We start from the raw sequence: 11094 nt of genomic DNA, 5'->3' as shown, positions 1-11094 counted from the left end.
CGGGCTCGCTGAAAGGGCTCTTGGGCGGCCGGGTCCTGCTGCGCATGCTCGGCGCCCACTGCCCGGGCGGGACCTGCGCGCACCGGAGCATCTGCAATTCTGACTCGCATCCCGGCCTGGGCATCCCGCTCCGGGCCATGACGGCGCACTCCTTCGCCCTCCCGGTCATCATCTTCACCACGTTCTGGGGCCTCATCGGCATCGCCGGGCCCTGGTTCGTGCCGAAAGGACCCAACCGCGGGTAAGGATCGCGCGCGGCCCAGCCTCCCTGTGGACACCTCCGCGGCCGCGCCCACCCCCTCCCCCGGCGGCGGCGGCGGCGGCGGGGTCCGCTGTGCAGCCAGCACTGTCCAGGCGCGCGCACGGCGCCCCACTCCTCCTCCCAGGCCTGTACAGGCTGGGCCGCGTTCAGCCGGGAACAGGCAGGCGGTCGGGGCCAAAGGGCAGAGACGGTCGTGCTTTAGAAAGGTGGAGACGGTTACGGGTCACCCCCTCCAGCCTGTAAAGGTAAAGGCTATGGCTAGACACTGATGCAGTTTGTCCACGCCAGCCCAGCTGTGACCTTGAGCGTCTGTCACGCCTTCAAGCCTCATTTCTTCTTAGGTAATTGGGGGTGATGCTGATGCCTGCCTTTCAAGGCTGCTGTGAGGATTACACGAAATAATGTATAGAAGACTCTTAGTGCACGGCACATATTGTATTGAATAATGTTTAGCCAGTGTCATTATTTTTTGAAGGTCCCTTAGCAGGTTTCTCTACCTCTTGCACCATTTACCAGTTTCTGCTTCATATCATCTTCAGCTGTAAAGCGCTCTCACCCCTTGATTACAAGTTCCTCGAGGTGGAAGACTGTCTTGTTCACCACTGTAGACCCCGGTGCCCAGTACAGGACTGGCCCACGGTGCTTGGTAATGTTGAAAGAATGGATCAAATGCTAATTGCTCTGGCACCAACTTCAAGTACTTTACATCCGAGGTCCTAGGGCCTGGTTTGGGTTAGATTTAGCTTTGGCTGGAGGGTGCATTTGGGTATTGCCTCTGTTCTTAAAGATCTGCAGGGCTAGGGACTTCTCTGGTGGTCCAGTGGTTAATACTCCAGGCTTCCATTGCAGGGGGCACGGGTTCAATCCCTGGTTGGGGGACTAAGATCCTGCATGCTGCGCGGAGTGGCAAAAAAATAAAAAGGACCTGCAGGGCTGAGGTCCCATGGCCTCACTTTGTAAACCATTTTAGTGCCTCGCCTCCCCTGCAAACCTTGGTGAGTTCTTCCTTCTGAAGTTTTCCTGCTGCATTTAAAGCCTCTGTCTCCAGTGTTTGAGTGGATTCAAGGCAGCCAGTTGCTATTCTCATTATAACTGCTCATTGTGCCTCAGAGATGGCTCACGGTCTCCTTGCTTCTTGTCCTGTCTTCTGGTCTTCTGTCTTCCTTCCCTTTGCCCAATGAACTTTGGATTCCAGAGGCCACTCCATGGTGGGTGGCTGCAAATGCAGCTCTGTGCAGTGTCTTTTCCCAACATGTTTGCATTAAGATGGAGAAATAGTGGGTGATGGAGAAGGCAGATAGGTGAAGGGAAAGATTCATAATGTAACTTGGACGTGGTCAAGGTTGGCCTCCCCAAGAGGTGACACTTGGCGTTTTTATTTTCCATCTAGCGATTCTTACCCTGAGTAGAACTCAGCCTCCCTGCGTTCAGGGGGCATCAGACGGGAAAGGGCTGGCACCAGCAGCTCTTTCTCTGGCCTCGGCCAGGCCTCCTGACCTGCTTCCATCCATCCTGACCTGACGTCCTCTTCCATTGCAGAGTGATCATCACCATGCTGGTGGCCACCGCCGTCTGCTGTTACCTCTTGTAAGTACTGCTCTCCCAGCCCAAAGTCAGCTGGGGCCTTCGTGCTCCCTTCTTTCCTCCTTTCCCAGCCCTGCTCTCCCCTCTGTCCTGGTACGGTCACATTCAGCTCTTGAAAGGCTGAGGCTGTAAAACACAGAAGAGGAGGCAGTTGGAGAGGCAAAGAGAGCCATGGGCTGGAAGTCATGAACTCTGGGTTCTGGTTCTGAATGTAGCACCTGGACAAGCTCTGTCATGTTCATAGGCTACAGTTTTCTCATCTGCAAAATGAGTGAGTTGGGCCAGCTCAGTGCCTTTTGTACCTGATGGGACATCAGAATCACCTGGAGAGATTGTAAAAACACAGCTTTTAGGGCTCCACCCTGGACCCACTAAATCACAATTCTCATGATCTGCACTTGGGAATCCATATTTTTAATGCATGCCCCTGGGTGATTGTGATGCAGCCAGTTTAGAACCACTGCATGAGCAGTAGTCTTCAAACTTGGAAAAGGTCCCTGGGATACAGAAAACATTCCAAGAGATGCGAGTGCCTGGACAGTGTGAGGGAATCAATTTCCAGGTCCTTCATGTCTAGATGTTCTCTTTCTAAAACTGCCATTCATGGTAGCCCTTCCCCTTTTACAAAAAAGGCGCTCTGCCATCCCTCCCCAATCCTCCTATGTTCGGTTGCTCCATGTTAAATCACCCTGGCTGCCAAACTGAGGACTAAATCCAAGCTCTGGTTTTGAGGGAGGCCTCTCTCACACTCAGTTAAGCCGGTATGGCTTCCCTTTGTGCCCCTGGAGGCCGTCTTACCTCTTCCCTAATCCCAGGGTCCAGCCTCAGCGCAGGGATCTTATAAATCTACAAAACATCAGATCAAACCAAACCTAAACCCAAACCCACACGCCCCAGACTGAGCCCCCGTGCCGGCCGCAGCGTGGATGGCTCCGTGAGACCCTTCCCTCCAGAACCCAGACCCTGCTGCTGGGTCGGTCATGTGACCAAAGGCGTGGTGTGAGCTGTGCACGGCAGAGTTCCTTGTGTCTGGGCTCACCCTCACTGTGCTGTCCCTGGCAGCTGGCTCATCGCCATCCTGGCCCAGCTGAACCCCCTGTTCGGGCCCCAGCTGAAGAATGAGACGATCTGGTATGTGCACTTCCTGTGGGAGTGATCGCTGCCGCCTCCTCGGCCCCAGGTACTGCTGGGCGCTGGGCAGGGGTGGGGAAGGGCCCGGGGCAGGGGGAGGACAAGGTCAGGCAGGGTTGTAAGACTTTGCACGTGGATTCAGGCATTCATTTATTAAGAAAAAAAAAAAAAAGTGCTGAGCACCTGCTCCCTTCCTGCCCAGTGCTGTGCTGGGCGGCAGGGATGGACGGAACACCCAGGGTCCTGGGGGGAGCATGTGGGCCCAGCCTTGTTTGTGCATTTGCAGGCCCCAGAGGAGGCGGCCGGCTGCAGAATCTGTTCTGAGTGAGGGGAGGGCTGGGGCAGGGAGCGGTGAGACGCCGACTGGGCAGGGGGCTGTCTGAGGTGAGCTGGGTGACGGGCACAAGCTCTCCAGGGCGGGGCTGGGGGAGAAGGGTCTCCACAGCGAGGCCGTGACTTGTTCTGTGATGTACTTTTCAGGTGCCCCAGCTCTCTGGATGACCTTGGCTCCACTGTCCCTGATGACCCTTCTGTCACCCCTACAACTGTGTCCCAGTCCCTCCGTGCTCCCTCCCCCAAGGCCTGCCTGCTTCTGGAAAGTACCGCCCTCCCCAGCCAGTCTGGGCCTCGGGAAGCCCCGAGCTCAGAGCCAGGCTGGAGAAGGAGATGTCCAGCCCTCAAGTTCCCACTGCCCGCTCCCGAGTAGGTCCAGGCCAGGCGCTGACAAGGGTGGGGCTGTGCCTTTTACACAATGGGGCAACCAGAGGAGGCCGCACGTCCTGGGGAGAAGGCCATTCAGCCCAGTTCAGCCCAGGATGCTCCCGAGCCTCGGGTGGGCCAGGGCAGGGAGGAAGCCCTGGGGGAAGAGGCAGGGCCCTGCCGCTGTCCTGCTGTGTGACCCCAGGAAGCGTCCGCCTGTGTGGGCCTCCTCACCTGTGAGGTGGAGGGGCTCGGTCAGGTGTGGCAAAGGCCTTTCTTGGAGTTCTCCTTTAATTTTTGACATGTTTCGATGTGAAATTTCTGGAATTGTTGACGAAATGGAAAAACAGTCCCACAAAACATTACGATCCAAAGCATCATAGTAATTTGGATCAGGAGTGAAACATGTATGTTTAGCATCCTTTATAGTCACAAAGTCACTTAACGTTGGCTCGCTCAGGAAGTGGTATCTCCTCAGAATATCCTCTTCCCCCTTCCTCCCCACCTGGATCACCTCCCTCCCTTCCCAGAGGCTCAGCCTGAGCACTGCAGGAGCTGAAGAAACTGAAGGCAGCTCCTGCCGAGGCCAGGCCTAGGCTCTGGCTGCGGTGAGGGTGGATTTCAGAGCCCCTCACAGCAGCACGGAGGTCATCTGGAGCGAGGGAGGGCGAAGAGGGACAGGTGTGGGCGAGGTGTGGGCTGGGCTCTGCTGAGATGCTGCAGGGCGGGGGAGCCCCTGGCCTGGCGAGGCCTGGAGAGCGTGCGGGCCTCGGAGTGGAGGGAACCTGGGGCCCCAGCCGTGCCTCACTTCTAGGAGAGTTGGGGTGGAGACCTCAGACACCTGCCCGCAGCCCCAGAGCTGATTGGAGTCCCCCGCTCTGCTGTGCCTCGTTGCCTCCCTGGGGAAGAAGCCAGTCTCTTGTATTTATTGACTGTTGAGTTGATTGGCATTCTGTTTAGTAGGCATCGTTTTTGGAGCGGTGGTAGAACGTGGTATGTCTCACCTGGATTTCTTGGTTCTGGGCTTGGCCTGTTGTTCAGATCAGGGCCTCCCTTTAACATCCCACCCACCCCCTTTCCAACTCCCTTCCTGTGCTGACCCCTGTGGCCCCCCTGGAGTGGGGCTGTTGAGTTTCGATTGGCGGCTGATTGGCGGCTAGAAGCCTGACCCGTGTCTAGTGACTAATGAGTGGTGAGGAAATTCCTGTTTGGTGGCAAAGTCCTGGCCGAGGCCAAGTTTGCTGGCTGCCGCTCCCCTGCCCCCCTGATTCCCATTTCCTCGGCGGGTGGATTTGGGGCACGGGAAAGGGGGCTGGCAGCTGCTTGGAGCTGCAGCTCTGGGATGTGGACACTGAGACTACATTTTCCTGATTCCTGAGCGAGAATACCGCTGTCCTGGATTTTGCCCAGAACCAGGCCAGGCAGGAGGAGAAAGACGGAGGACTCGTTCAAGTGGAACTTTGCCCACCACCCATCTGTGCCCCAGATTACAGAGTGCGTGGCCCCCGGGGCTCTGCAATAAAGCCGGTCCCCAACGTTCCAGAGCGTGGCCTGCGTCCTTCCTCAGTACCCCTACATACCCGAGAGCCTGGCTCTGTGCTCGGCCTGGGCGGGGATCAGCTTCCTGCCTGGGGCAGGGGGATGGAGTGAGCAGAGGTAGAGCTCCTGGGCGGAGCTGCAGGAAGCTGAGGGTGGAAGGTGCTTGGAGGAGAGACCCCTGAGCCCCGAGCAGTGCATCCAGAGAGAATGCAGAGCCACGGCAGGGTTGAAGCAGGGGAGTGATGTGACCCAACTTGGTTTCCAGGATGATCTCTACAGGGTGTTTAATGGGCCTCAGATGAGAGTGGTGGTGAGGATGGGGACGAGTGGGCGAATGGAAGGTCTAGTTAGGAGCTGAAGGGGACCAGCGCCTTGGCCGTGGGGGGAGGGAGGAGGCGGGGTGGACCCTGTGGTGAGCAGTGGGCAAGTGTGGTGCCCAGTACCTGGCGGCTGGGACCTCTCAGTGACAGGCCACAGAGGGCACGTGATGACCTGGGGTTTCCTGTGTGTCCTGGTGAGCTGGGTGTGTCTGGGGCATCCCCATGGAGATGCCCAGCTAGTGGTAGGATACATGGGTTTGGTCTTCAGGAGGAAGATGCAGCCTGAAGACATGGGGTGTATGTCTGTCCCTGAGTTCTCATTGACCCACTCGTGGCGGCCTCTGTTCCCCGGGTCCCGGGGTGCGCCCCCTGCTCTCTGGGCAGCTTCTGCAGCTCAGGGCTGGCAGACCCCCTCCCAGCACACTCTCTTCCCACCCTCCCTTTCTGCCTGTGCAGCCGTTCAGGGAGGGGGAGCTTGGGATGCCCTCCCGGGATCTGTGCCCACCGCTTTGCGTGGGTGGTGCTTCTCTCAAAGCTCTCACCCCACTCCGAGGGGGACTGCAGGGTGAGCAGGTTTTGTCAGAAATGAGGACAGCCAGACATTAGTTACAGAGGGGAAATCAGGTTTCATTCCGAAACGACTGACAGTAGGGACATGTGAGCTCCGTGGGGTCCGTGCCCCTGCAGGGTGACTGGGCACTTTAACAGGAGAACGAGGGCGGGGGGGAGGGGTGAGCGGGGCCAGATAGAGCCAGGAGAGTGAAAAGTCACAAAGGGGCTTCCCTGGTGGCACAGTGGTTGAGAATCTGCCTGCCAATGCAGGGGACACGGGTTCGAGCCCTGGTCTGGGAAGATCCCACATGCCGCGGAGCAACTAGGCCCGTGAGCCACAACTACTGAGCCTGCGCGTCTGGAGCCTGTGCTCCGCAACAAGAGAGGCCGCGACAGTGAGAGACCCGCACACCGCGATGAAGAGTGGTCCCCGCTTGCCGCAGCTGGAGAGGGCCCTCGCACAGAAACGAAGACCCAACACAGCCAAAACTAACTAACTAACTAAATAAATAAATAATTAAAAAAAAAATTTAAAAAGTCACAAAGGATGGGTTGGCGTAAGTGTGAGTAGGCCACAGAGACTGGGGGACAGAGGCCCGAGCCTTCCTGATTTCATCTCAGAGGAAGGGTCCTTGGGAGCCACTCCTGGGTTGCAGGAGATACACCTACATCCCAGAGGGACAGAGGAAAGATTCACAGTCGTAAATGCTCTCAGAAAGGGTAGAGGGGCTAGGCGTCAGAGGCCTATGGTCAGGTATTGGCTAGAACAAACAGTAAATTCTTCTGACAGCCCGGAGCTTGGTCAGACAGGAACTCGATGGGGCCAGGTCGTCCCAGGGTTACGGCCTTAGGCGGCCAGAAGGCAGGCCGGGCTGGTCAAGTCTCTTAGTGCCTGGTGTGGACGGACTCGTTGTTTGTTTCAGGCAAGAAGTGTCTCCCACCCCCTCCCCTGCCAAGTGCGAGGTACATCGGTAAATGTCAGCCTCTGACGTAGATGCTCAGAGCAATTACAAGTGGCAGAAGATCCCTGAAGATGGGCAGTGGCTGCGGGTGGGGTACCCCTGCACCACCCCCAGTGGCAGAGCGGGAAGCAGCCTGGGAGACCATCCTGGGACTGACCCAACAAGCCTGTGGAGAAGACGAGGCAGGTGAGGTTTGCTCAGCTGCACGTACAGAAGGTGGCCGACAGAGGGCAGTGCCGCCCAAGGGACGGAGACCTCCAGACCAGGTTGTGCCGCCACTGGGAGTGCAACGCACTGCACTGATGTGAGAGGTTGTGGCCTTAGAGCGTGGCCGTTATTGGGAACAGGGATGATTTTCCAGGTGGTACCAGAGCCTGGATGAAACCTCCTTGAAGGATGTGTGAAGACAACAGCAAGGTGCCAGGTATTGCTCGGGGAATCCAAAGGGCAAAGAACTAAGGGGCCTTGCCAACTGGAAGCTGCTCTGAGGCCAGGCTTCCCAACAGTCTTCCGTGACTTCTTCCCACCTCAACATCCTGAGATCTGGTACATTCCAGTCTATAATAGGGACACCCATCAGCCCAGATGCTCAATGGAGACGAAAAGTTACATACAGAAGACGGCTGTTACTGCAGACCGCAGGGTCTGATAAAGCACCTAAAGCAAGGCCCTTGATGAGGGCCTTTGGGTTGCTTTGTACAAAGATGGGTTCGTTGATAACATTGGGAATAGGAGGAGCAGAGAAACGAAGTGGGGTTGGTTTCTCTTGCTCCTGAGAATCTCCAGGTCCATGTGCTGGACGTGACGTTTGTTTATAAACCTTGGGGTTTCCAGGAATGACGTCACTTGGCAGCCACCACAGTTTTGCTTGACTTGGAACCAGAAGAGTGAGGGCAGGTGACCAAAGTCTATGCTAATTCAGCCCGCACTCCATGTAACGAACCTGCGTAAGAATCACTCGGAACAAACAAACCCATAGAATGCTGGGACCAAAGCCACGTCCGTTAGGACAGGGGTTCCCTACCTCGGCACTGCTGACAGTTCGGGCTGGATAGTTCTCTGTTGGGGACCATTGGGGGCGGGGCTGTCCTGTGCATTGTAGGATGTTGAGCAGCACCTCTGACCTCTGCCCAGTGGATGCCAGCAGAACCACTCTCCCTGCCCTGGGCTCTGACAATCACACATGTCTCCAGCCATTTTGAAATGTTCTCTGGGGGTCCAAGTCCCTCTCCCCCACCCCTACGTTGGGAATCACTACTCTAGAATCTCAACCCCTCAAGTGATTGATAAAAGTTTAATCAGTTTATCAACCCAGACAGGAGGTTGGGGAACCTTGAGGGAAGCTGGTATCCTGAGCACCAGGGTTTCCCGTGAGCCATTCCCAGCAGGACCTGGAGCTTCTGACCTGGAGACCATGCCCTGGGGAGAAGGAAGCACCGAAGCTTTAGGGGATTATTGGGTGCCTGAGCGGACTCTAATCCCAGCGCCATGTGGTCCAGCAGAGGCCAGATGGGGGTGGGGGGCTCGGCGGGGGGGGGGGGAGGGGGGAGCATCGCGCAAGCCCAGTAGAACTTTGGCTCACCCTGCAGGCATCTGCCCGGAAAAGGGTTGGGACAGATATTCTCAGAAACCCGCAGAAGCCCCACCTCAGCTTCCTAACCTCAGGATTAAGGGCCGGGATTGTAGCATGGCTTCCCCCCTGCTGTAAAGGCCAGGCTTTCTTCCCCTGACCAAGCCCGGCAGACATTAGGGAGATGATTCTCTGCGCCCACCCACGCTGCATCTCGTAAGCAGGAGTACTGGAGGCCGGAAGGGTTACTGCAGAGGCTGCAGCCTTGATCTGTCGTGATTCTAGGTGCAACGGCCGTGCCCTTGGTCTGCAGCAATTGATTTAGCAAACATATTTTTCTCTTGTTTCTTTCTGCCCGGCCTTCCAGGAGCTGTTGACTGAACAGCCTCGGCTCGGCTTCGAGGTCGAGATAGAGAATCGAGACCTGCGCTCCCTGGGTTCAAAGTCCAGCTCCTCCCGATTATGAGTTGAGTGAAAGTTAGTCTTTCTGAGCTTCAGTTTTATAATAGCACTAGTGCCTGCTTCGTAGAGGCTTTGTGAGCTGAGAGAATGGATTAAAGTGCCTGCCTCGTCAAAAACTGCCATCAATAAATCACACGACTTTTACATAGTAACTCTTTACTTCTTTGGCACCCTTCATTCTGCCAGGATCTCAGCTTCCTTCACCTTTTCTTGTTCCCACCATGGACACCACACTGATCCACCCTGTGGAAAAGGAAGTGGCAAGCCCCCTGAGTACTTTGAAGTGTGAGATAGGACCTGGGAAATAAGTGCCATGAAAAATACCTGGAGCCTGTGTATGCATCTGTATTTCTATGCTGCATGTCAAATGTCCTTAATGTAATCTATAAATGTAGTGTCCTCTTGATGAAAACAATGCTTTGGGGGAGTGAGGAGAGAAGAGAGAATGGGTACTAGACTAGATCTGCTGAATTCTAAAGTTGTCAGGGAAAATAAACATGTAAGAAATAACCAGGGGGACTTCCCTGGCGGTCCAGTGGTTAGGGCTCCAAGCTTTCACTGCCGAGGGCCTAGGTTCGACCCCTGGTTGGGGAACGAAGATCCCACAAGACTCGCTGCACGGCCGAAAAAAAAAAAGAAAGGAAGAAAAAGAAAGAAAGAAACAGGAAATTTCTGAAAAAAGCAGAGTATTTACAGGGACATTAGCCCTCCCATATATTTAAAAGTATTATAAAGTCACAATATGAAAGGCTACAGAAATTAAGACAGTGGTGCTGGGACATGAATAGACACATCAATGGAAGAAAACGAGTCCAGAAATAAACTCAAATTGATAAACATGGCAAAGCAAATCCACGAGGAAAAGATGAATAAAGGCAATGAACAGTGTCGGCACTCTCTCCCTCCCGGCAACAAAATAAATGCCAGCTGGATCAGAGATGTAACAGATGTAAATGAAACTATAAATGTACCAGAAGAAAACATAGGGGAATTAAAAAGAAATTATCTTGGGGCTCACGCCTGCGCGGTCTGCGCCAACCCGCGGGCAGCTCGGAGGGACGCGCCCGCTGGGAATCCTCGGGACCAACGTGTGTGGAGGTTCCCTCCCGCCCAGCCGTGAATGCGGGATTACCATCCCAAACAGCTCATTTTTTTTCTTGAGGTCTTCGGAGTTAGTCCCACACCACAGATTTTAACTGTTTATTTTTATTTAGAAGCCAGCCTATTCTCCTGATCAACTGTTAGCATAATTGCTAACCCTGAGACGCTGAATGATTTATGGTGATGAGGGTGGAGGAAAGGGTGAAAATTCTGGTGAGAGCAAGGCGACCATGTACACTAATGTGATTAACAAGTATGTTAAAGTTTGCATTTTGTTTGTTTGTTGTTTGAGTCGAAGATACTGTGACAGATTGGACCCCTGAATTTTTAATCATCTAAACTGAATAGGATACATGCGCTTTGGAGTCGGGTAAAATCTTCAATCCAGACCCTCCAACTTGCTAACTGTGACTTTGGGTCACAGTTATATAACTGCCCTGAGCCTGTTCCTCCTTTGCTTAAAAAAAGAAAGAAAAAGGAAAGAAATTATCTTGTAATGGGGAAGATCTAACTAAGAGGGGGAAACAAGAAATCCAGCAGTGATGAAGATAAAGTTTGATAAATTTAAATTAAAATTCAGATTTTCTGCAAGGCAAAAAGAAAAAAATTAAAGAAAAAAGATAAATGACAAACGGGAAACGATTTACAACTCATGACAGACACAGAGGTCATCGACAAGATAAAAAGGACAGAGTAGGTAAATAGAAAAGGAGTCAAGCAGACAGATCACAAAAGAAGTGGTAGAAATGACTTTTGAGCATGAAAAGATGCTTCCCATCATTTATAATCAAGGAAAGCAAATTGAAACAATGTAACCCCATCAGTACCTATTATATTAGCAAAGATCAAAACTGATAATAGACTATAGTAGACACGTGTATTAGTAGCCATAGTCAACGTCCCCTGCCTCTC

General features: G+C 54.1%; 1 protein-coding gene across 1 annotated transcript; it reads left to right on the top strand.

The window, feature by feature from the left end:
* The first annotated feature begins 22 nt into the window (after positions 1-22).
* ATP6V0E2 (ATPase H+ transporting V0 subunit e2) lies at positions 23-5215 on the top strand. The gene is made up of 4 exons (XM_007184645.2): positions 23-241; positions 1802-1849; positions 2909-3026; positions 3458-5215. Exons 1-3 carry the CDS (start codon positions 45-47, stop codon positions 3000-3002), a joined length of 339 nt encoding a protein of 112 aa, XP_007184707.1. The 5' UTR covers positions 23-44; the 3' UTR covers positions 3003-3026; positions 3458-5215.
* Positions 5216-11094: the final 5879 nt, after the last annotated feature.

The sequence above is a fragment of the Balaenoptera acutorostrata genome, chromosome 7 (assembly GCF_949987535.1).
Source record: "Balaenoptera acutorostrata chromosome 7, mBalAcu1.1, whole genome shotgun sequence".
Taxonomy (NCBI): domain Eukaryota; kingdom Metazoa; phylum Chordata; class Mammalia; order Artiodactyla; family Balaenopteridae; genus Balaenoptera; species Balaenoptera acutorostrata.
This window is presented reverse-complemented; position numbering and strand designations above follow the sequence as displayed.

Coding starts and splice junctions, on each gene's coding strand:
- ATP6V0E2 (XM_007184645.2), top strand. CDS start 45: ATGCTCGGCGCCCACTGCCCGGGCGGGACCTGCGCGCACCGGAGCATC. Junction 242..1,801: donor CCGAAAGGACCCAACCGCGG/GTAAGGATCGCG, acceptor CTTCCATTGCAG/AGTGATCATCACCATGCTGG. Junction 1,850..2,908: donor GCCGTCTGCTGTTACCTCTT/GTAAGTACTGCT, acceptor TGTCCCTGGCAG/CTGGCTCATCGCCATCCTGG.